The following is a 27,298-nucleotide window of genomic DNA, read 5'->3' as shown; positions in this document are numbered from 1 at the left end:
TGATAACTTCGCTTCTATGTAACTTAGCGGCCTCAAACTCTTCTTTTCATCCCCTTGTTATCCTGTTATTCCCTTTTAATTTCTAAGTTTTCTCCTTAACTACATTAGATAGCGCTCTCTTTTCTTTTTCCCCCTCTTGACACTTTACCTTATTTTTTTTTTTTTTTTTTGCTGACCCCCTCTTTCTTTCCACCCCAACCCTCCGCACACCTTTTTTTATATTTTAATTAATCCTTTTTTTTTCCTGAGCAATTTTTGCAACTATACACTTGTATTTTTAGATTTTTTTTTTCTTTTGCTGACCCCCTCTTTCTTTCCACCCCAGCCCTCCGCACACCTTTTTTTTATATTTTAATTAATCCTTTTTTTTTCCGAGCAATTTTTGCAACTATACACTTGTATTTTTTTTTTATTATTTATTTATTTATTTATTTATTTATTTTTTTACAGTTTCCTCTAGTGGAAACACCTCCACATTCTTCCTGTTGTAAACCCGCAACCTCTTTAAGGTCCAGGCTCTCCTATTACTACTCTTTCTGCACCTGCGATTCTCCTTCTGTTCACGTTTCAGCTATTCCTTACATTCTCCCCCATTTTTCATCACTCATCTCTTCTCTTTGCTATCTTTGACTTATTAACATTCTTCGGGCCTCTGGCATACCACTACAACCTCTCGGTTTACGTGTTTATCACTTAAATATATGTGTATACTTACAAAATATCATGTGTACTGCTATTTATTGTGCTTATTGAAACTTTTGTGCATTAATAATTAATTATTTCCATCACACATTTGCTGTGTTGTGTACTGTAACTCTCACTACGTGCTCAGTTTCAAGTTCTGCGCAAGTGATAATTTGTGTGCACTTTACATTGTAATTCTTCCCGCGGGCTCAATTTTAAGCACTGCTCAAGTGAACTACAGTTATGCAGTGGTATTCAGTGAATTAGAGACTCAGTGCCTTAATATAGAGATCTCAACCGCTCCCTAATATAAGACTTCAACAGCAGTGCTTTAATACAGAGATTACAATGCCTAAAGATAGTTCCTTGTTATAGTGCCACAATTTAGTGCTCAGTATAGTGCCTCTAATTGCCATAATATAGAGATTTCTAAAGCATTCAGTGAGATAGTCTACACAGTGAAATTAGAGACTTAGTGCATAATTTTAAAGATTCCAATAGCATTTAGTGACTCTGTGGAATAGCAGAATAATTTATATATTTTTTATTTATCATTAGTGATTTCATACAATAGACTCAATGCAGTATGTCTGAAATGCGTACCTCCACACACTGCAGTGATCTAGATTTGCCAAATCACTTAGTTTCAACTGACTTCTCATATAGAGAAAAAATAAAAGCGGTCTTCGACGAGAGTGTACAAATAGCCAATACAGTTCGAGGTAATAAAAATATATTACCACGCCTCATAGCCACTCTAGAGATCTTTCGGGACATAGCATTACGTGGAACAGAGGTAGTCAACAAAGACGTGAACACTTCTGTAATCCCGCGCTGTACCACTGCCACTAACACCCCTTACCCTGAGGTGGTTACTTCAAGTACAAACACGGACTCCCTGCCAGTAACAGCAACTACGCAGGCTCCCAGGAACACAGGGGAAAGGCATAGCCACTTGAAGTCAGCGACAACATCATCAGCGATTGTGCCTCAGAAACCAACCTTTGCGGCAGTGCTTAAACAGTTCAGTAAACCCAGTCTGATAATCAACCCTTTAGGGAGTATCCATCCACGTGATCTAAGAACACAGTTACAAGAAAAGGTTCCACTTAGTGAGATCCCAGTAGTCGTCAACGCTATCAAACCGGCTCCAAAAGGCGGACTAGAAGTTTTTTGTAATACAAACGAGGAGGTACTCAAGTTACAGGAGCACATAAAAAAAGCTGAGGTCCAGGCAGAGGTTCGTCTCAGGCAAAAGAGGCAGCCGAGAATAGCCATCCATAATGTTCCAGAACATGTTAAACCAGAACAGCTCATCGCAGAGCTCAGCGCAACAGCAGGTCTATCAGCAAGAGTATACAAACGCCTGTTCCGACTTAAAGAGCGCCGAGCAAACAGAGTCAAATGGGTTCTCGAGTGTACCTCGGAGAGCTTTGGAATTGCCATCAACATCAGACGTCTGTTCACAGCATGACAGGCTCCTACTATCACGGAGTTCTTGGGAATCCGTAGATGTTATAGATGCCAGCAATTCGGGCACTCCCAGGATCTCTGCCGCAGTAAGAAACAGTTCTGTGCCTTCTGCGCTGGGTCGCACAACACCATTCGCACCATTGAACAGGCCACTGACCTAAGGCAAGCCAAGCAGTGTAATGCCCGTTCAGTGGAAAAAAATCTACCACTAGCAGCCGCCACAGCCAGTGGAACGTGCCAACAGGCCAGCGAGCATTTATTTAGTAAGTCAAAGAATGAATACACAGTCACAGTGAGGTGATAACATTCATCTTGCAGACAGGAGCAAGGAGTACGTAACAGACTTGACATGGTTGAACATTTTGCAAAATTAGATATACATATGACAAAATACAATATATGAAATAACAAAAAAAACAATATATAATATAAAGAAATAAATACTTAAAAACAATCAAAAATAATAAAAAAACTATATACAAAATGCAAATAAAGAACAATTTTAACAAATAATTTTGTAATAAAGTATACCGAAAAAGTCATATTCTGGTATTTATAAATCATAAGAAAGTCCTCTGGAAGCAAGAAAGAGTCTTATATCTCCAAACAGAATGATTATTACAGAAGGGATTATCTGTATAACCTTCTTCCGGCTTCCAGCATAACATAGTCGGTAATTTGTCTCATCCGGTAGATATTTCTCCAAATCACTCTTGAAAATGCAGTGTAGATGTAAATTTATGCATAATGATCTTTGCAGTGTTGGATTATCTGGAATAGCCTCTTCTGGCTTCCAGCATGACATAGTAGGTGTTTTGTCCATTCCGGTAGATATCTGTCCACTGGTTTTGGAAATTGCAGATTAGATGTAAATGGGCAAGAGAAAACATAGTGATCCGGGTTACCTCTCTGTCCACATGTACAAAGGTCATTGTTCCGTAGTCCAAACCGGTGAAGATATTCTGGGAAAGGTCCATGGCCAGTTAAAAAGGTGGTTGATGCAGAGGACGAAGAAATTGTATGAATGTTGACTTTTGGAATGAATTTGAAGGTGCGGCGTCCCGTGGGGGACATAGACCACCTGTCTTGCCATTTTGAAAGTAGTTGTGACATTGTGGTGCGCTTAAGATATGATCCTGGAAGTGGAAGATATTGTTCCGTTAAATTGATATTCGTTGCTGCTTCCTTTGCTAATGAATCGGCTATTTCATTACCATTTATTCCAGTATGTGCCGGTACCCATGTGAGTGTTGGTCTTATTGATGGCATCAGGTTAAGGAGCATTTTTTGTAATTTGATGACTATCGGATGACGACTCGGCCTACCACCCACGGCTAGTAGGCTAGACATGGAGTCACTAAGAATAAAGACATTCGATCGTAATTGACTCGCTAAATAGATTGCTTTCTGTAGTGCCGTGAGTTCGGCCTGAAAGATGGAATTGTCAGCTCCAAGTCTTCTTCGCCATGTAGAGATGATACAGTTATCTTGTAGGATACATAGTCCCGACCCTGTACCCGAGTCCATCTTAGAGCCATCCGTATAAATATGGAAGCTGGTCACAGTAGGAGTCTTGTAGGAAGTGGTCACGTAGTCTGTCAGATTATGAAGCGCTGAATGAGCAGGAATATCAAATATTTTTCTTTCAAAATGTTGATGTTGATACAAGGTGTGCCAGAGAGTATGATCCTGTTGAAGGCGGAGAATTAATGTAAGGGTAGAGTCTCTTTCAGCAACTAAGTCTAACGGTGGAATACCAGTTAGAGTTTGCAAAGCAGTGGTGGATGTAGTTCTGTAGCCTTTACTGATATGTAGAAGGTGTGGTCGTTGAATTGTATTCAGTAAGCGACGTTCATGGGTTGTCAACCGACACGCCCATATAGAACGATTCGTTCAGTGACTGTATGATACCAATGTTTCAAGAGATTAGAAGAGACTCCCCATGAGGCTGTGGCAGTTCGTCGGATATTATTATTTAATTGGAGAGTGCGTGATTTAACATATTTAAGATGTGGTAGCCAAGATAAACGATGATCTATGACAAGGCCTAGATATTTGAATTCTTTAACTATTTTGATTGGCGAACCCTGCATTTTAATGGAGGGATTCCTCCGCAAAGGCCTATGGGCTCCAATAATTATGGCTTTAGTTTTAGAGGCCGAAACCGTGATTTTATGAGCTCTGGCCCAATCTCCAAATATATCAAGGTAGTGCTGTGTAGTGCTTTCGAGTTTGGATTTCCCTCGTGTGATAATCAGGAAGTCATCTGCGTAAGCGATAATTTTACAGTCTCGGTGGCCACTCAGATCCCTTAGAATCGAGTTTGCGACAAGTATCCATAGTAAAGGTCCCAAACAGGAGCCCTGAGGGCATCCTCTAGTCAGGTCATATTGGATGGTGGCTGCATCGGTGGTGATTTGAACAGAACGATTGCTTAAATAGCTTCGTATAAGATCTTGAAGGTCAGCCGGACATCCCATGGTAGCCAGGACATTTAATATATCCGGCCACCATAAAGAGTCGAAAGCTCCTTGAATATCCAGGCTAACAACCAGGGAGTGACATCCATCCTTTCTATTTTCCTGTACTGTATGAATAAGGTCATGAATAGCATGTTCTGTTGACAGGCCTCCTCTAAATCCATATTGGTTGTTAGCAAGCAAATTATTGGTGTGTAAATAATAGTTTAATCGCCCAAGTATGACTCGTTCTAATAGTTTGCCATATGCTGGTAAAAGGCAAATCGGACGATATGAATTTGGCTGTAGAGGGTCCTTGTCCTTTTTATGAAAAAGTACAACCTCCGCACACTTACTAGATTTTGGAAAGTGTCGAATTCTCCAGCAGGCTCTTAGAAATGCCATAGTAAGGGATGGAGCTATGGTATGAATCATTTTAATGATCATGTTATCCACGCCGTCAGGTCCTGGTGCTTTGGCAGGATTGAGAAAGCGGATGATGTTATTTGCTTCAGAAAGACTAGGCATGGGTTCCATAGTAGGTTTATGATATATGTAATTATCAAAATTACTTCGCAGTTCTGCCTGGCTTGTAGTGTCTTCTGTAGAGGTGTCCTTTTGAAAAATATTAGTCAGAAGAAATCGGATGGTGTCCTCTGGACTTTTAGCTGTATTTAAAATATCAGAGGGTAGGAGAGTAGGACGGAAAACTTTGTCCATTGCAATATGAAAAATATTGCCATAACGCTCAACAGTGCGTGTGCAATAATTTTTCCATGATGTTTCTTTGGCATAATTTATATGTTTTTTATAAAGAGCTTGTGATTTCTTATAGCGACTAAAAAGTTCCATCCTAATTTCAGGGAGTGTTGCGGCTTGTGCTTGGCGTCTTTGCTTTCGTAGAATCTTTCGCTCTTTAGCTAGGTCTGGAGTCCACCAAGATGCGTTATTCCTAATTTTAACTTGCTTAGTTTTGAAAGTTCTATGGCAGGCTGTAATAATTTCATAAATAAAACTATCATAGGCCTCATCTAAATCTATAGCACTATTGCAAACATCAAGTTTAATAATCAGTTCAGGAATGAAAGGAAGCAGACAACGTTTAAGCTTATTTTGTCCTCCATAATTAGTCTTAAATCTTCTCTTTTGTTGATATTGTAATGTACAGTGAAGAGTAAAGGTGATGGCATTATGATCACTTAATGTTATCCAGTCTGTAACCGTCCAATTGCCAATTTTTCTAGCTATACTCTCTGATGCTATTGTAACATCTGGCCATCCTTTGGCACGTATGGTTTGAAAGGTAGGAGGTGCATTAGTGTCATTGATTATTACTAGTCTATTGGATTCTACAAAGTCTAAGAGCTGCGCTGAACGTGAATCTTCAATAGGCGAACCCCAGAGACTACTTGAAGCATTGAAATCTCCTCCAATAATAATATTTGTGAATTTAAGGAATCTTAAATAGTCCAATTCAGGAAGAATTCGATCTATGTCGGTACTAGGAGGAAAGTAAGCTGAAGTGATAAAGATGTCACCATCTTGACAGTTAATTACTATTGAGACTGTATGTTGAGTGGCTTTCCATAATGTTGGTGTTAGTGGACCATTATAGACTATTGTGGCTTTCATATTAATAGAATTGTAAATTTTATTCTGTGTGGTGGAGCCAGTTAGTGTATTATCTCGATTAATATGACAGTCTTGTAAAAGTGCAATAGGAATATTCTTATGAAACTGTGTCTGAAGCATTAAAGCAGTTGCAGCTCTGGAATTTTGTAAATTACATTGAACAAAGCTCAGGTCTGTGAGATGCATAATTGGTAATTTGGTTGCCATTAGTTCGCTTTTTGAAGGGCGCGCTGAAGAGCTTCCCTGTACGACTGACATGTTCTTGAGTTAGCTGGATGACAACAATCAAAGTCAGTGCCTTTATTTTTATTATTAGAGATGCAGTTATGGCAGTTGGGCGTAGCAGTACAGTGGCCACTGTCTTGCTTATGTGTGTCTGCACAATTGACACAAATTGCCTCGTTCTGACAGAATTTACTAGAGTGGCCTAATTCCTGGCAGTTGTAACACCTTAATATACGGTGATAGGTTCTGAATGGGCAAGAGTTGAAACCGAGGTATAGTCGTCCGCGAGATCCCAGTTTCTGGGAGTATTCCTTATCCAAAGAATTATCCAGTTGTTTCTAGAGTCAGTACGGTGTAGTGGAGGTCTTGGATTTATTGCACCCTCTATTTCAGTGGGGAGATGAGCTTGAAAAGCTGATATAATGTCTTGTGCAGTGAGATCCTCAGGCACACCAAATAAAATTATAGAATCCTTAATTGGTTTCGGTTCTCTGTAGCTGATCTGATCTTTCAATACTTTGTCAGAGTGAAGAGACTCTTTTAATTTATTTAGATGTTCTTTAGTGTGACACCTAAGAAGTAATTCTTTGCTTTTGGTGGTACGAATCTGTTGTAGTGGAATACCAAGTTTGGAAGGATTGACTTTGGAGGCTAAATGGTGTTGTAGGGCAGAAGGAGTTATAGTTGGATCAGTGGATTTAACTAAGAGAACGTGATCTGTAAGTTTATGTTGAACCTGTGGTCTCTTTTTCTTTCTCTGTACCAATTGGAAAGGAGCTTCTTCTTCAGTACGCTGTACTATTTCAGAGTATAAAGGTCTATCGGTGGCAGGTTGAAGAGTGGGTAGTTGTGAAATGGGTTCAATAATAGACAAAACCTTTTTTATAGAATCGGATTGTCCGTTCAAAACGTCAATTTGTGTCTGTTGGGCGTTGATGAGTAGTTCTTGTTCCAAGAATATTTTCTGTGCAAAGTCTATGAAATCAGTGAGTATTTTAGTGTCTTCTTTGTTCAATTTATGTTTTGCACGTTTTTCGCCCAAGAACTTATAAATAAATGAGCTATGTGCACTAAAACTCTCCAATCTCGGAATTGATGAGTCAATATCAGGAGCTATAATGGTATCTTCAGATGTAATTGATGTGGTGGGCTAATTGTACTAAGTTAGAATCATGAACAGCCATCTGGCTAATGAATCATCAAAGAAGAAAATAAGAAGGTAGTTGTATGTGAAAAGTTTGGAAATAATGATAAGAAACAGAGAAGTATTGATTTAAACTGTAGACTGTGTAAAACAAGCTATGTCAGAAGTGTGATAATGTTAATCCTATGGAAAATAAATTTTTATGATATCACCTCCAAAATTAACAATAAGATGTCAATATGGTCAGAAATAATCGTGACACTCTTGGAATTTTGAAAATATGTCAATTTACTGAGTTATTAGCATTCAAAGTGTCAAAAATTGACATGCAAAAAGGTATCAATTAAATAGAAAAATGTATTAAAGTTGGATCGTTATAACAGTCAAAATTGGGTAAAAATAAATATAGCGATTTTGAGGCAAAGTGAAGGAAGTCAATGAATCTTATTGTGTTTAAGATAGATGTAATGAAATTTAATATGTGAGCACGTGTAAAAGCATAAGGAAAAATGATAATAAAATAAAATGATAGGAATTAAATATTTAGTTAAGTAATGAATAAATATTTAAAGTCAATAATGAATAAATATTTAAAATAATGTAAAAAGATGTGGCAATCACAGTTTAAATATTTCAGAAGAACAGGAAAATATTAAGTAAATGTAATTATGGGGAATAATGGTATATTGTTATGTAACCGACTAATATAAAATTATAAATAGAGGAAATATGAAATTAACTAGATAAAATAAATAAATATGGATACTGTGAAATGAATAAATAACAAATTACATAAATACAAATAATTAATAAGTTTAAGTAAGAGAAAGGAAGATAATTATGATATATCAAATGAACGTATATATTAAGAAAAAAAACTTATCTACTCTATCGGGTGTCTGAGTTAGTATGGGATGTGATTCTAATTCCTCAAAGACAGATGGGAGAAGTCCATATGTATCCAGCATCCAATAATTATCCAGAATTACTGAAAAAACATAAAACTTAGCTCCTTGAAAGACGATTTCAGTATGTGATACAATGCTCTGTTATGGTTGAATCCAACTGAATTTTCAAAGTCCAAAAAATCTTGATAAATTCGTAAATATTTGTTCAAAAATTCCAAAAAAAGGTCTCAAAATGCTCCTCTCATGATGCGCAATAAAAGGAATCCAAATTAGAAAAATCCTCGAAATATTTCCGCAATTACAGATATATATTCAAGAGCGTTAAATTTATCCAAGCAACAGTTAACCATCAAATTTACACTAGTCTCACAACACCAAAGTCTGTCAAGCAAAGTCACCAGCCTGTATCAACTGCGGGGACTGTAACTACCGCAACGGCACCTCCTACTACTTTGAACATCCGGCATACCACCCGGAATGCCCGATGTACCAGAGAGCCGTCTACAACACACGCTGCAACACACAATACTAAAGCTATAACATCACAGCAGCCTACCAATGCTATGTTACTACCTAATGCGTCTGAAGAAGCAACACTTTCTCACAAGAGATCCTACCGACAAATATCGACAACCCAGTCAACCTGATTCTACCTCATTCTTCAGCAGGCTCCATAAAATGCACGCAAATTAACCTCCAGCGGGCAGAAGCAGCTAATACGCAACTAGTGCAGTATGTCCTCGATCATGAGATAGATATCATTCTTCTCCAAGAGCCTTACTGCAGAAATGGCGCAATAGCCTGCCTACCACTCTCATGGAAGATCTTCCAGCGGAAAGCGCATCTTAACGAACTACCCCCGAGAGCGGCGATCATTTGTTGTAATCCACAATGGTCCCCACTCATTATCAAGCAGGCACGAGATCATGTTGCAATTCTTCTGAATTATAATAACTCCCAGATTATCCTATCATCCGTCTACAGCTCTCCACCAGAAGACATCAGCAATGCAGTAGATAGTATAGCAGAAATACACAGAAAACATACTACCATTCCTCACGTAATAAGTGGAGACCTAAATGCGCACAACATTTGGGGATACCCAGATACCTCACCGAAAGGAACAGCGTTAGAAGAATTTATTATGACAGCCAATCTACAGTTAATAAATACTCAGAATGCCCCACCGACGTTCGACAACTCATACAACAAAGGATGGCCTGATTTAACAATAGCTACAAGTAACATAGCCAACAATATAACAGATTGGAGGGTCACAGACGACGAGAGTTGCTCTGATCATAAATATATCCACTTTGCAATTAATACCGACACAAGCATCACTATCCTTAAGCGCTACAAGATCCCAGGCAATAAACTGCGTGCATTAACAAAGGCTTTCTCGGATACCCTACAGAGTGAAGAAGAAGTAATAGACCAAATAAACAGCCCAGAGGAATTAGACACTTATACAGATCATCTCCTCAATACATTGCGATGTATTTGCGACAAGCTCCTGAAGACTCGCACTGCTAAACGCATACAAGGCATATGCTGGTGGACTAAGGAACTACGCCAATTACGGCAAAAGTGCAGAGCCCTAAGACGGCGTCTCCGAGGTGTAATGGACGAAGCCACCAAAATGGCATTGCTGACCACATTCCGCAGGGAAAGAGCGCATTATAAAAAATGCATACTACGAGCCAAAGTCAATAGCTGGAGGAAATTTTGCACAGCTAATACCAACGTCTATGGAATCCTGCATAAACTAGCTACAAATAAAGTTTACAAGCCTGACCAGCTTTATGCCCAATCAGCCAATAACTCAGACAACACCAATCTTGCAGAAACCACAGCATCTGCTATCCTTAATGCAATCTTCCTAGCAGATAACCCGGATGATGACTCAACAGAACAACAGAAGATACGGGACAACCATTCCATTCCTAACACACCAGACGACATACCCTTCGACTCAGCTGAAATACAGCAAATCTTCCGTTTTCTTCCCATAAAAAAGGCTCCGGGACCAGACGGTCTAGATTATGCAATAATAAAGGTGGCTTACACATCCCGCCCTACCTTCTTCGAGAAATATTTCGGCAAGCTCTTAAAATACCAGATCTTCCCTACTGCTTTCAAAAAAGGAGAAGTGGTCCTGTTCCTGAAGAAGCAGAGATCCCCAGATGACCCAAGCTCGTTTCGGCCAATTTGCCTACTTTCGTCTCTGGGAAAAATTTATGAAAAATTACTGGTAAACAGACTTAAATTCCATCTCCAGCAGACCAACTTCCTCAACCCACGGCAATACGGGTTCCGAACTGGCTTGTCAACCACGCATGCCCTGAGTCATCTTAAAGATAGCATAGAACAAAATAGAGGCAGAAATCTTCACACGGCATTCATATCCCTGGACCTGCAAAGCGCCTTTGACACCCTCTGGTGGCCTGCTATAAAGCAAGCACTTAGAGAGGCACAATGTCCCAAAAACATCTTTAACATCATCACGGACTATCTACATGCACGTAGCCTCATAGTAGCCAACAACAATGGCCTCACTATCAAGCGGCAGGAAAGAGGGTGTCCACAAGGCTCTTGCGCCGGTCCGTTGCTCTGGATAATCACCTTTAACTCCATACTACAACATGAATGGCCTTTGCACACAGATATCATAGCATACGCCGACGATGTAGCTCTTCTGGTGTCTGGCCGCACAAGAGATGAACTGGAACGGAATGCCACAGAAACCTGCTCGATATTCACGGACCTATGCAATAAACTTAAGTTAATCATCTCTCGACAAAAGTCCGCAGCCATCGTAATTCCACGTCCTGGCACAAATCCCACAAGACGTCCATGTATAAAGCTACTGGACAAGAACTTAAAAATAACGAAGACGATTAAATATCTAGGAGTCACTTGGGATCAAAGACTCACCTGGTTACCGCACCTCCAAAAAATACGTACAAAAACATCGACCATCGCAAGGAAAGCCAGGCAATTTCAAGGGAGAAATTGGGGACAAAACCCCCATATCAGGAAACTATTGTATCTAACAGTGGCAGAGAGAATAATTCTCTACGCAGCAGTCATATGGGCACAACCAATGAGCAGCCGAAAGACCAAGCTACTGACCACAATTCAACGGCCGTTTGCATTAAACATCTGCGGAGGTTATCGCACAACAGCGTCCAGCGCCGCCACGATACTTGCAGGCCTGCTGCCATAACATAAAGGCAGAGGCAGAGACTACCTATGTACGAATCACCCATCACAGACAAGAAGCCACATATGCAGGAATTACGTTCAGAACAACAGACTATGAACTCCCTGGCAGTGTGCAACACATCCACCCTGCCATCAAAGGTAGAGGGATCCATGTCAAAATCCAACATCAGCAATCGCACTCCAGACAACACACTTCCTCTGCGATTACGCAACTGTTCACTGATGGATCAAAACATGATCAGGGAGTGGGCTGCGCGTTTGCTCACTACGAACATGGCACACTAGTAAAGGAATGGAAAGGACATCTCACTAACAGCAATAGTATCTTCCAAGCAGAGGCACTAGCAATATTGAATGCGCTACGACATGCCCTCAACCTTTCCCTTACCAATGCGACTTTTTACACGGACAGCATGTCAGTGCTACACGCACTCAGGGATCATCACCACACTTCACCCATCATCATAGATATACAGCAACTTTTACGCAATAATCATCAAGCCCGCTTTAACATGGTATGGGTGAAAGGACACTCCGACAACGAATGGAATGACGTCGCAGACCGTCTGGCTAATGAGGCTGCCAACAACATCCACGTACAAACTATAAGAGCCCTTACCCCCGTCTCACACCTCAAAAAAAAAACTCTGCGTAATATCTGTAAAGAAAAGTGGCAAGAAGAATGGAATAGTTGCGACACAGGGAGAAGGACGTATAACTTCCTACCAAAGGTAGACACGGAACGTCTTATAACAATAGCCCCACTGACACAGTACATAACGGGTCATGGCCCATTTGCATCTTATTTTATGCGTCATGGCATCTCAGCATCTGACAATTGTGTCTGTGGCATGCTAGGTTCTCCCGAGCACTACCTATTTGACTGCGGTCTAACAACAAACCACCACTTACCACATCCAATGAATGATAGAACACTTTACTATTGTTTCATAATCAAACACCTGCCAGCTATAAGGAGTATCTGCACAGTTGTACAGCAAATCAACGCCCTAGGGCAAGACATTTGCGAGCCACAGTAGCATGGTACTGCAGACAATGTACTCAACGATTAGATATTCGCAGTATGTACACATTCTGTAATACACATTCCACATTCAATTTTGAGCCTCGTGTTAACATCCGCTTTCAATAGCCACCAACTTGCAGAAATAATGTTACTGACATGTTTATCAGTGTAAAGCACTGGGCACCCAATGGAATGATGTGTTATCGTAAATCGAAATATATAATATCCGTACAATGCACGAATATAGTGTATGCAACGAAATATGTAATTCATGCAACAGAAGCCCCTAATGAAAGTATGTACATTATGTATTATGTGAACTGAGCATATTTCCGCACAGCGCTACTGCTTTACGCACACGTTACTATGTCTGATATGTTTCTTCTGTGTGTAACATTTGCATTTATGTGCTCTACGTGTTTCCATATGTATTCTATGTGTCATGATATGTATTCTCGTGTGTGTTTTTGTCTTTATGTTACGTAATAACGAGTGTGTTTTTATGCTTTTACGTTGAATTTTGTATATCTATGTGTTTCAGCTTATATGAGTGTTTTAGTGTTTTAATGCTATCCTTTATATTCTTTTTTAAGTTATTTTGTGTTATTAACAACGTCCTATGTAAAAACTACCCGACATCTAGCACCTGTATGGCCATGTAAACTCCCGGTGCAGCCTCACGGGGCTCCAGCGAGTTGCTTTTTCGAGATAGTGGAGGACGTGGGACATATGCCTGTTTACCTATGTTATACGCCAGGCGTCCCCGTCCTCCGTCACCTGTCACCTGCAGTCATTTGCGAAATTGTATTTATTGCTGCGTAATATAACATGAAGAATCTAAAGACACGAGCTATGTTAGAAAAGTCCGAATACGGGGGTAAGTCCGCTTAATATTAAGTAAATAGGTATCTCGCTAATTTGGCGAGATATCACCAAGCTGACAACAGTGTTGGCGACTTATTTTGTTGCCAAATTTGGCCAGAAATCGCCAAAAGTCGCCAAACTTAGCGTCAATTTAGCGACATCTTGGTCTGGTCCCTATATCACAGCAATAGGTATTGTAATGGAATAAATATAATTGATCACCATATTATCTGCAACCGTAATTTGACCCTCATATTGCATTCCAGTAGTTTACAGCAGCAAAAACTAGAAGTACCTTGGCGGCAGGTTGAAAACTGTGTAAGGAAAGAGAGAGAGCATCTGCTATCAGTTGTTTACTTATTGTTCTTGCGAGTTCTTAGTTCAGCGTTAATTGAGATATATCCGGGTTAGCTTACTCTTTAGGTGCTCTTTACATTGCGCTGTATTAAACGCTCTTAGTAGTTTGAAGTGTAACTGCTGACTGTACTGTGCGATACTGTGAACTGCTGTACGAGTACTTCTGTGAAACATTCCAGAGCTTTGAAGTGTTTCATATGATAAAAAAAACTTTTATTAGCCTATCGTCTGACCTGTGTGCATTTTATCTATTACGAACTCTTACGGACGTAGTAACACAAATAAATAAATAATAATAATAATAATGATACATTAATGCTTATATGATCTGAAATTTTAATATAAGCTTTATGAAATTTTAATGCTATCAATGTTAAATGAATTATTTGCGATTTCCAAGTAAGTGTACTTCCTTTGTTTACAATTTTGATGTTATTCATGCATGCAGCTATCTGTAATATGAAAAATTCAGAATGTAGGCTGCAATTTTCACACGAGTTGCATTTAAGCGATTTTGTTATGCTCTATGGAATGGATCAAACAGTAAAATTCTGATATTTTTAATTTTTTTCATCCAACGAAGATATATTCTAAAATCGTTTAAACAGTAAATTAAAAATATTAAACCGAATTTTAAGAAACTAGTTTGTATATCGCATTTGTACTCGACAAAGAGTATGTATACAGGATATGACCTGGATATCTCGTCAGGAAATAGGTTAAAAATCGATGAAAAATTTCAACCATGAGGGAATTTATATAAGCTAAATGAGATGAATGTAAATTTGCGATAAGATAAGAATGAGAGAAACATGCCTAAATGAGAACATTTACTTAAGCTGAAATATTGTACAAATGTTTCATTCATAAAACATGAAAAAATTTAACTCTAGCATTCAGTGAAAGTGCAGATAATATTTTATTTACTAAACCTCTCGATGGTCATCTCACAAATATCGCGCGTATTTGGGAAGAAATAATTGCTTAATCTGGTAACCGTCGAGGGGTTAAATACTAGCGACTTACATGACTGCGCTGTTAAACTAGTAATTTTAAAGAGAAATATATATATATATCACTCATTAGATCTCCTGTCTGACACATGTAAGAGAACACTGTTGAAATACCGGTATGATTTCTGTTTAGTAGCGTCCTTCAAACGATTCAGTTCAAATTTTCATGACATTCTGTTAATTAGTTTACAGGTTACAGTAATTTTAGTGACCCCAGTTTTGTAATTTTCAAAACAATGCATAAAAAGAATTTTGTGTTTTGATTAAATATTATTTTTTGATGGCGAAAACTACTGTTTTGAAACCAGTGGCCTCGTAAGCGTTCTAGAGACTGCACCTGGGAAATCAACTGTTATTGACTGGTAAGCTGAAATTAAACGCGGTCGTAACTAACGCAGCTGACGCTTCACACTCTGGTTGCCCAAAATCGGTACTTGTTAGTTGAAACATTAAAAAAAGGACACAAAATGGTTTTGAAAGACTGTCAAGTGATGCTGCTTGAGATAGCTGATATCTTAAAAATATCAGAAGGTAGATTGATAACGAAAATATAAGCATAATAATAAGATTGATAACGAAGTTATAGTATCCATGCTTTTTTTGGTAGCATAACAACGTGGACCCTACGTAGAGGACGAAGTAGCGAATACTCGTTATGTCTTTGAAGAATAAATACTTCACATGAAGCTTTAAATAACCCTTTTATTCGAAATAAAATAAACAGACGCACGTACTTAGTGCTCACAATTCACGACCACATTTGGCTAACTTAAATTTAACATAAAATAAGAATGTAACAAATCGGTAATAAGTTTGGCCAAAGATTAGCTCCTTAGCTTAACTAAACGCTAAATCGGTTGCACACAGCAAAGCCGAGCCTAGAAATATCAGTATAAATTGAAAGTGTTCTAACACCGACTAGAGGGCTAATTTCAAATAGGCAGCATAAACTCGGAACTAACTCCGGTAGTACTCCTCACGAACTTTCAAAACGCAACTTAAATATTGCTTCTGAAACACGCTTAGTTTAGCATAATACGTCATTTAAAATGTACATTCCGGCAGGAAGCTTAAATCAGGAGAGAAAGGAAAGTAGAACTAAAAATAATTGGTTAGAATAAGATAATAAGTAAGGTGCTTTTGAAGTGGGTACCGTATTTGCTTACGCCGGACCACCCCCACCCCCCCCCCAAAAAAAAAAAAAAAAAAGGGAAGAAAGATCGTCAGCTGAATGGACGCAGGCGATGAAATTCGCCCAAAAACTCAAAAGTGATCTGTCAAGGTTATGGCATCCGTATTTTGGGATGCACATAGTATTTAGTTCATCGACCATTATTGAGAAAGATTAAACTTTCAATAGAGAATAATACATGGCATTATTGAATCGACTGAGTGTAGGAATCTAGAAAAAAATCACCTCACATGCAAAATAAAAATGTACTATTTCATCAAGACTGTGTCCCATGTCACAAGTTGATGAAAACGGTGGTTAAACTGAATGAATTACGCTTCGAAATCATTCCCCACCCACCATACTCTCCAGATCTGACCTCGGCGCTTACTAACGTTTTGCAGACATTAAATAGAGAAAGAAATTTAGCTCAAATGAAGAATTGATTGCCGATTTGAGGCCTATTTTAAGAGCAAAGACATATTGTCCTGCGAAGAAAGCTTCGAAACGTTAGTGCGTTGGAGTTAATATCTTTAAAGAGAGGAGTTTGATGACGAATAATGTCGAATTTGTGAAGCAAAATTGTTTTTCTTAGATAGATCGGAGACTTATTGAAACTATATAGAATAATTTCATCCAAATATTTAGTACTTTAACCAATATCCTGGATTACATGCATTTTATTGAAATAAAAAATAAAAATATTATTAAGAATATCTACATAATTAAGAATAGCTATTATTAAGAATTGCTATTAAATAGCTTAGTTTATTAATAAATAGCAGAAAAATTAAATTTGTAAATTAAATATCTAACACTTTGCCGAATAGTGACACTCTGGAGAGTGGAAGATGAAAGTAAATTATGTCTTTCAGTGGCAGCACATTGCTTTTAAATACTAGAGTTTATTGATTAAATTTGAAAGATAAATATTCTAGTATTTAATTATTCTAGTATTAGTATTGTAAAATGGTAGCATATTGGCGAGCCGAAATTAAAAATGCTTGATTTCGAGCGGTGGGAACGCATCGCCTTTTTAATCGCTGATTTTGTCATTTAAAAATTCATTTTGCTGAAAAGGAGCTTCATTGTACATGTTCGGATGGAGAATGTGTGTTTAAAATGTGGTGGCTCAGGATACGCTCTTTTTCTACAATGAAAAAACGTCTATGCACTCAGACAAATACGTCATAATTTAATAATAGCGATGTAATAAAAAACGACATGGAGAAATTCATGAGCATGCTGGGTAAAAAATAAGAAAAAATGCATAAGATTAATAGTCAGGAAATATAAGTCTTAATTGCAACTTCATTATGAAAGATAAGAAATTTGCATCAAGATTGTATTTAAGTGTTTCCCAAAGCTATTGTCGCTTAGCTTGATATAGTTTCTGACAGAGGTGTATGGAAATGCACTTGCATATTCTCTAGTAACAATTAAGCCAAAAAGGCACTCCTTTATAGAAACTGTTATAAATGAAGACAGACACGAAGCGAAGTCAATTAGCGTTTATACTGTATTTTGTGTGTAATTAAATAAGATTTTAGTACATATTGAATTTTATATTTATTTATAAAAATTCAAAACCATCTCTAAAGTTTTCAAAATAGTGATAAATCATTTCCAATTGATGTTTTAATCTTCAGTCACAATAGAAAATCACTTTTCGGGTTCATTTAAAAAAATTTTTGAAACCTAAAGAACACCATGTTTTGCAAAGACGAATGCAAAATTTAACATGCTATTTATTTTTCTTTTACTCTCTTTCTAGAACCTCATGCATCAACTCTACCTAGAGTAACGTTTCATCAACTCCAAGTGCGAACTGAAGAAGGTGCTTCCGCCCAACTACCATGCGTAGCTCAAGGAAGTCCTCCGCCCTCATACAGGTAGGTGATTGGAAGCCTCGAAATTGATTTATGCTGATTACGGGAAGTTAACAAATTGGTCGGAGATTTCTTGAAAAGAAACGTTTTTTGTTCATGTAATAGATGAATGTAATGGACGGATTGCGTTGGACCTTTCAGAGTATATTGAGGGCACGGAAAGGTGAGATTAAAATTAAAGTTTCCTTCCAGTACTTTTTCAAAGGAAGAGAAGGAAATTGCCAGATATTTGAAATTTAATAAAACGGAATTTCTTTCGAAGTTTAATTTTCAAATATGAATGGTAGATTTATTTTGTGCTTTGGCTGTTGGTAGTTTGAGGAACAAAGTTCGAACTCATTGACGTGAGTTTCTTTCAATCTTGCAAAAGGAAACACTTTTAGAAAAGTAACTAATTTTGCATAAAGTAACAGCTGGGATTTATGATATTTTTTCCACAAAGGCACCATAAATGGCTCAGCTCAGTGCTTTTTATTTACTTATTTATTTATTTATTTTGAAAATCTCTAGAAAGAAAATCATTGCATAATGATGTTATATACATAATGTGCTTTATTTAAATTTAAGTAATGCAGTTAGATTTTCTTGAAGTTTCACAAATGTAAACCTTTATAAGTGAGTGTAAAATCTGAAAAACTTTGCTTAAGATACAGGTTGTAAATTATGCACTGGCTTTAAACAGCAATTATCTAAAATGCATATGCTGAATTTTCGTGTATAATTTCTGTCTGCCAATATTTTCGTATAGTCTGGTTAATAGCTTTTAAAAACAAAAGCTATTTCCATTTTCATTATTTCAAACTAACGAACAAAATCTATTTCATTATTTATTACTTCATACTAAGAAAATGTTTCACCTTTATTTATAACTATTAATACATTTTGCCAAGCATTTGCGTTTTTTAAGGAACACTGTGCAGCAGTATAAAGCACATATCCTTTTCCCGTTACTCTTTTTTTGGGCTTATACTGAGACAAACAGAGAGCAGACGACATTTTTCAGATTATTCATTATAAAACGTACTCAAATATCCACGTTATTCTATCAAAATACGCATATGAAATTTGTGTAAAGCTAACACAGTGAAACTAGCAGTAAATTTATATTCAGCTTCAAATTCATTATTTAATATATACTGACGATAACAAAAATGGTTTCTATCAGGCAAATATTTAGACATTTATGTTTTCATGATAATCTCAATCCTGAAGATCATTGTTTAGTTTGAGATCGTAGACTGCCATGTGTGCCTGTTTGTGATTTTCTTTTCCGAGAAAGGAAATCAATTTACATTTAGTTTCCTATTGAATTTGCCAAAACGTATGCAAAATTACAAAAAATAGAGTTAATAAATGTACCAATTAAGGGAAGTAGTAAATTGATAAAGCATTTACGGTTAGATATTGAATAAATTCTCAATATAAATACTCATTTTTTAACTAAGTATATTTTGCATTATTAATGAAATATAGTAGCAAATAATTTAAAGGGAATTATAGTGAAACATTCCAAAAACACAAATTACTGACTCAACAGTAAAGAACTTCTTGAAATCATTATCGATCAATGAAGTACTTTCTTTTAAACCCGATTTGATGAAAGTTCAAGGAATGTATTTATGCAAAAGCAATTTCTAAAATTTAAGAAATGAAGAACTTACTGAAAAGTAAACATTCTATTTGTGATAGTAATTTTCTTTGTCAAACATTATTTACAATTCAGAGAATTTCCTTTTTTTTTTTTTAATTTATCGACTTTTGTGCTTCTTGCAGTTTGTTATATTCTTTTAGATAGAGAAAATTATAAATAACAAAAAAAAAATGGACGCACAGTAGTTTCTTTCTTAATTATCTGGACTTTATCGATTCCAGCAACTTTCTAATTATTTTGACTTTCAACATGGCTTTTGTAAGCAAACTCTTTTTAATGATCTTCCAAATAACTGCAAGAAAGACAGCCAAGAAAAGGACGAAATGATATCGCTCTTTTTTTATCATTTCAAAACTATAAAAACATTTTCAAACTTAAAAAAAAAAAAAAAAAAAAAAAAAAAAAAAAAAGCATTTAAAATAGATTTGAAGTCAACACACAGAATAAAAACATGTGCTTGAATAAAATCAAGATAAATATTAAAGTATTTAACTCTACTTTCAATAGCACCTGTTTGTTTTTATAAAAGAATCAGTTAGTATTATCACACTAGAGCCTTTGAGCTGCTTAAGCTGGATGGTGGTTAGTGACTCAGACTGCCGTAGGCCCGGATTCGAGTCCCAGAGAAGGCGTGGATGTTTGTAAATGTATAATGTCTGTGGGGCATGGGGCACTCTAAATATACGGCACACCCATAGTCCTCCAGAGAGAGGTTTGTGGTAAGGGAAGAGGGGTCGAAGACACTCGGGCTCGTCCCCACAGGGGTGTTATCCTTCAAAATTTGGATGGAACTGAGCAACGCCTTCACCTGCATAGTGCCGAAGACAACAGACGCAATTTTGTGAGATTAATCACAACAACAATAACAGACTTTGCAAGAAAATTCTTTGATAAAATCAATAAATAATACCAATCATTTCTGAAAATTTTATTTTAAATATGAAGCCTCAGTTTCTTTCTTTGAGTACTCTGTTTTTCATTTTCTACCAAAGAACGAATTGTATTACTTATTTCTATTATTTACTAGTAAATTACATAGAAACTACAATTAGTTATTTTATTAATCCTTTAATTAATAACGTATCGATGTTTCTTGGAAAGGAAAGCATGCTGCAGATAAAGAAAGCAGGGCAGCATTTTGTTGCTGTTTCAAAATTTCTAGCTAGCAGCATTGAAATTATCATTTTAAGCTTATCTATACAAAATAATATATTTTTATTTATTACTTAGTTAAAACCTAAACAAAATAAGAACTAGTCAATAAATTAAAGGTTACCTCATTTAAAACATTATGTATTAACCTTCTTGAAAATTTTAATAGTGTTCTAAATTTTTATAAAATGGGCCCATAATCGAAATAACATGCTAAATTTTTCGTAAAATTAAGAAACATAATTAGCGGCATTGGCATACTTTTATAAAACAATTTTTATAATATTTGAAGTAGACAGAACAGATAAACGTTCAGTAACTTACATTTGGTATCGGTTAAAATAAGTTGTCTAACTTTCCCATCCTTGGAAATGACTTCAATATTTAAAGTTTACGAACGCAATATTAATTAATTCTTACTACTTTCTTTTTGTCGCCCTTTTATCTGGTACAATTTTAACTAAATATTGGATGAAAATATATTTTCAGTTCCCTCCTCCTTCTAGATTTTATTCTGTCAGTTTTCGTTAATTTAAATCCTTTTAGCTAAAATTTAATTAATCTATAATGTTGTCTTTCAGCCGATACGCAAGTTATACATTGGATGGTATTAAAAGTTGTTTATGAATTGCAGAACTCAAAACCTTGTTATTAGTCACACATGAGTGATGGTCATAGTCGTGCATTGAGGCACTGAGAAGAAAGAGCATTAGAAGCCTACATTCTTCAATCCGCTACCCAAACCTTCCAAATGTTAGCATGGGTACTATTCGGTGCTCATTCCTTTCACCTGTAGTCCGCACATCTCTGACTTACACAAGCCACAGTTACATTACTTAGGTTTTACTGCGTCATATCTTCTTGCCTCCGTAATTCTGCTTTTCAGCAAGTTAAAAAGACAGGCTATGGAATTCTACGTTTATTTAATACATAGTGTTTGCCAGTCCTGTGTTGGCAGGAATGTTTCTCCCCAACTAAAAATGTCTGAACCGTTGTAGAGACAACTGTGTAGAGAGTAACTATCGGGTCAAAACCTGTTGGCTGACAAAAAAAAAAAAAAAAAAAAAAAAAAAAAAAAAAAACAGCATTGAAAGCGTTGAAGATGTGTGGACGAGAATACCCCACACTGCTATAGAGAGTCCATTCTTCTTTTCAGCCCAAACGTATCATAGCTGCTGTTGTGTGGTGTGCAGAAGTGGATACTCAGGATAACGCTTTCTGCATGTTCTGTACGACATCAAAAATTACCTTAACTTTTAAGCATTTCGTCATTCCATTACGATCCATTTGTAAAATAAGTATGGTTTAGCTAATTGCTTAATTTATTAATGTTGACAGTATACATTTATTAGTGCAGCAATTTTACTGTTCCACAGTGAAGGAAGTCGTGGGATTCAAAAGTAGCGCACCTAATTTAGATTGGACAAATAACCAATTGGCAGAATTAAGAACTAAGGGACATTAGCATACAGGGAGCTTAAAGTAAGAAAATATATTTTTTAAGATAATCCTATTAGTTTTCTCCTCCTAAAAGAAACGCAGATCTTTTTTAAACTGAAGCAGCGTCTATAATTTATTTGTTGCGTAATTTTATTCCTTTGTTTTAGAAATTTCATATAAAGCATTTTAACTTTCAGAAGACAATTTTGCATCTTTACTTTAAAATTATTTATGAGAAAACATTTTATCAAATTTAAGAATCGGAAACCGAATTTCGTTGGAGAGAAGAAAGAAAGTTTTATTTAGACTTAAATATAACTCTTATTTTGCAAACAATACAACTTATTTTGAAGTGCACTGCGCTTAATTCTGTTGATGTTATCATATCATTGCTAGAAAATATTACATGTTTTTAATATTTGACAAAGAATATCAATCAGATGTCAGAAGTAAACTTATGTTAAAAATAAAACTATTCCATGTGTACTCACAAAAATAAATCAATGTAATGTAAGTGGAGAATGGTGTAGTTTTTAACCCTTTCGCCGTCCTTTACTGTCTGCGAAAATTCTCCTCAGCGGCCGTCTGTTTTTCGTAGCGTGTAATGTTGTTTTCTCTGTACAACATAACTTTTCATACACAACTTTCGTAGTGGATGAATGTCAAGGACTATTGAGTAAAATTATAAGGAAATAAAGCATAATGGAAAAATAATATCTCTGCTTATTTCTAACAGCAGAATAATTTGATAACATCTCTTCCAGGCGGTCTACCCCTCCCATTTTGTTGTTGTAATCTTTTACAATTATTGGTCTTTTACAGTTCTTTTGCGTGTTCCAACATTAGTCATCGAGTTATTATGGACTGTACTCATCAAACGTATATCCTTTTTGTCTTTCCAATTCAAAACCTCATTTTTTCTCTTTCTCTGCTGAGTAGACGTTGAAGCCATCTCTCACTGTCTTGAATCTTATGTAAAATGGCGCGAATATTCATAAAACCAGAGGCAAATTCAATTAGAAATAGAATTGCTGATTAGTGTTGCTCTCTAGGAGGTATTAGAACAAGCAAAACTCAAACAAGTAAAAATTTAGAAAGCATTTTAAACGTTTAAAAGTTTTAAATGTAGAAGAACGCTTGTAGCGCGTTACGGCCGCTTTGCAGAAGTTTCACTTGAACGCGCTAGACGCGTTATGGAAGACAAAGAGGTTAATAAGAGACAGAAGTAATCTCTCAAAGCTGATAGCTAAATAATCATTGTCTTATAATACAGATCAAGTTTTCATTTTATACGCTGTAAATCAAACGAAATTTGAGTGTTGTTCAAATTAATATTTCAATTATTTATAATTTATATGTTTCAATAAACTCAATTTGTACCATTGCTTTATAAACATGTTTTGAATGATTTATTTCATTCATAATTATCATTTCGAGAAATCGCGTGGATGAGCCATTTTAGGACAATTTTCATCCCGTATATCTTTGGAGACGTTTGATCCCACACTTTTTTTTTTCAAAACTCTCTAACTACAGATCACGTTATGCAGTGTCTCAAAACGTGAAGAACATTCTGTTTTAGCACAAATATTTCCAAAAATATGACTTTCATTTAAATAATTGTTTTCGTTATCTTTCCATTAATTGAATCGTAACCAGATAAATAACTTTCAAAAATCTTTGACGAAAACATTTTAAGGAAATTAAATAAAAGTGTGTAAGTGTATATATTATACTTCAGATGCAAGCACAAAATCTTTTTTTTTTTTTTTTTTTTTTTGGTCATTATGTATACATATTGAAACTTTATAAGGTTTTAAATAGAAGTAGAAATATAAAGAAGATTATTTCTTGTGTCTAGGAAACAAGAGTACACATTCCGCGTTCAAACAAGCACTTGTCTGTAAGTCTAATATACAGAGTTATGTAAAAGAAGCCGAATGAAAATTAGAAACAATATTTCAAATTTTGTATCTAATTTTTCTTTCCCTATTAAATACATAATTAGATACAGCACAAACACAACAGGTACAGCACAAACATATTAAAGCAGTTCGATTACTTTAGATTTGTACCAATGGCTATATTACAGGTAATATCTCCGTAAATATGTATTAATTTATTACTGATATTTTCCTTTGATACATGAGAGAAATACGTTACAAATTTTCAATAACTGGAATTAATTTAATTTGGCTTCTTAGGTAAGAAAAATATTATATTCTTAAGCTGTACCGAATTCATTGTAAGTAATGCAAAGACATATTCTGAAATTTACTTGCTAAAAGTTGCAACGAATTAACGAAATAGCTTCCCATTTAGAAAACAAATGGTCCTTTCGCAGTAACAATGTCATCTCATACATAGGTTGATATGTAAGCTGACTAGAATCTCGTCTTTCTTAAAAAGAAGAACAAGGATGGATTACAATAAACATATCATTTTCATTCTTGTACTTTATGTGTTTTAAATTATAAACTACAATAAATTTTAATGAGTTTTTATGAAATATATGTGAGCTGGGTTTTATAATATTTAAAATAAATATATTTTACAGTGGTAGTATAAATTACAGTAACACGAATGATATGAATGCCAGTTCCGTTTCTCTATTACATTGCATATTAAATACGTTTTTAGTGGTTGCATACTTTTATCCTGGTAGTTATTAATTACTGAGAGAAACGTTTCTAATCAGCAAAAGACGAAAACTCATTAGAAAAGGAGAAATATTTTATTTTGCGGAAAGCTAAGAGAATTAACTTTCCTAAGATATCTCCAGAACATTTCTTTCTCATTTCCTTTCTCATGCCCAATTTTGCCGACATATTTATTAAGCTTTCCAAGAGAAGGATCAAATCCATTTCTCCTAAACCAGTAATTTACTTCTTCGTCATCGCGGAAGGCATCTCTGCAGGCTAAAACGGTCTTGCATCAGTTTATTGCTTATTCTCAAGGGTTTGCTTTTCTTAGTGCTTCTCTGAAAAGATTACTATTTTAGAAGATGAGAATACGCATCTGCTAATCAGTTCTCTTAATAAAAATGCGCAAATTACTCTAATTACATTTCATTTCAATTTCTGAAGAAATCTTGGAGCTGGAAACGTAGCTTTGTCAACATAGTTTCACTGTGCAATTGAAATGCAATAATGCAAAGCAAAAGGTTTGAAATGTTATATCAACCCCATCATTAAATTTTATCCAGAAAATCCAAATTTATAACAAAAAATGCTAAAGATTTCATTAAGCAAGAGGGTGGCTTTTATTTTTATATGCGAGAGATGCTGGATTAGTATTTTTAGCTAAGCTTTAGCAATTTATAATGTCGGTTTTATCATTTACTTTTCTATAATTAATACATAAATTTTGCATAGCTGATAGAAGAAAGACAAAAGGAAATGAAACCGTTAAAACGGATTTTTGTTGTTATTCTTATTTATGGTTTTATTCAAAATCGTACTTTATTCTTAGACAAAATATATTTTCATGAGCTTGTAAGAGGAATCCCAACGAATTTTCTTTTTATCAAACTAAATTTTGACTTGGATATCAAATTAAATTGGCAATCTTCTGATTTTTTGTACATTTCTGACTGTGCGGTGAACCACTGTCGCGCTTTTATTGTGCTGTGCTAAAAATGCTGCGAAATACGTAGCTATGTTGAAAATACGTAGAAGTGCGATAGCGCTGCTGTTTGTTACTAGAATTTTCCTCATTTTCATAATTTCATTTTAAACTTTTAATTTTGGCATATTTTTGATCCCTTATTTCTTGATGTTTGCCACTGTGCTTAGTTTCTTAGGTTTGGCGTATACCTTATTCGGAACTGAATGTGGGATGAGGTTTAAAGGTATTTTTATTTTATTTTGTTTTGAATTATTATCACGACTTGTTGCTGCTACAAGCGTGCAATATAATTAGGTTTTGAACAGTTTTTAATTTGCATTAATATATATATATAAGAAGTTAATCTTCAATAAAAGTAAAAGAAAATAAAGCAGTTTGGCAGTTTTTTTATCTAATTGATTATCCTTTTACTTTCCACAAAAATAAGCATAAAATTATCTCTTGTAAAAGCGGGTAAATTTCCAAGAAAATAATTTAACTTCTTGTGGTTTCTCATTTGCAAGCTTTAACAAAGTATTTTAACTCTCATGTAGCCACAAAATTGTGGAAGCTGGGTTTCTACAATGAAACTTTGCAAACTAACAATTTGTAAATCAAAACAACGGGGACATGAAACTTTTATCTTCGCCTGGGGGTTACGTCTAAGTTTATTTAACATACTCAGATTCTTCCCCTACTTTGGTGTTTTATAATTAGTAGCCGGAAAGTATGCTAGTAACTTTCGCATGTTTACCACCCGTTTGAGAGAAAATCTTAAATAATGCTCTCGAAATCTTCGTTAATTACGCGAGATAAGCGAATTTTAATGCCGCACCTAAATTGATTTTGGACACCAGGGTATTGTTTTGTTTTATTGTGCCAATAACTTACCCCAGGCGGTTGGGTGTTAATCGTAAGAATAAGAAAGTATAGGTTCGTTATTTCGCCCGAAAATTTTCATAAGTTGCAGTGAGGTACATTTACAAGCAGTAATGAAGTAGTTTGGCAAAATTATAATCACATTTTCGACTGCATTTTACTAAATTCATTTATTAAACGTTTATGCTAGAAAGCGTACAAAAGATTACGGGTAAGGTTTTGTGTTTGTTAAAAAGGAAATTTTTCGATTTAATTTTGAGTGGTTATAAACTTTATAATTTGACTTTATTTTCAGAATATGAATTTAAATCAAAAGCTGGAGTACCATATTGAAACATCTGTCTTTAAAGATATTGCTAGATTATAGAGTGCAGATAAAATTTACTTATGAGTTTATACCGAACTTCTTCAAAATTTTATTTCATATCAGAAACTGATGTTTCAAGATTAATAGCGTGTAAGTAAAGTTTTGAATAAATCGCTTTAACTCTGTTTC

At 35.6% G+C, this 27,298-nt stretch overlaps 1 protein-coding gene and 1 long non-coding RNA gene across 9 annotated transcripts in view; one reads left to right on the top strand and one right to left on the bottom strand.

The window, feature by feature from the left end:
• The window catches only part of LOC118196463 (cell adhesion molecule Dscam1-like), a 1,288,074-nt gene that overhangs the window by 861,975 nt on the left and 398,801 nt on the right, over positions 1–27,298 (top strand). For all 8 annotated transcript variants that reach the window (XM_085816870.1, XM_085816863.1, XM_085816868.1 and 5 more), the window contains one exon: positions 17,960–18,077. In XM_085816870.1, the coding sequence (XP_085672996.1) occupies positions 17,960–18,077 (118 nt within the window). The remainder of the gene's footprint in view (positions 1–17,959; positions 18,078–27,298) is intronic.
• LOC146997164 (uncharacterized) overlaps positions 1–27,298 on the bottom strand; it is an 85,671-nt gene that overhangs the window by 18,506 nt on the left and 39,867 nt on the right. The gene's annotated exons all lie outside the window — the stretch shown is intronic.

Source organism: Stegodyphus dumicola, chromosome 5 (genome assembly GCF_044657685.1).
Source record: "Stegodyphus dumicola isolate Sdum_Otavi_A_Nest chromosome 5, ASM4465768v1".
Classification (NCBI taxonomy): Eukaryota; Metazoa; Arthropoda; class Arachnida; order Araneae; family Eresidae; genus Stegodyphus; species Stegodyphus dumicola.
Note: the sequence above shows the minus strand (reverse complement) of the source record. Positions and strands in the feature narration are given on the sequence as shown.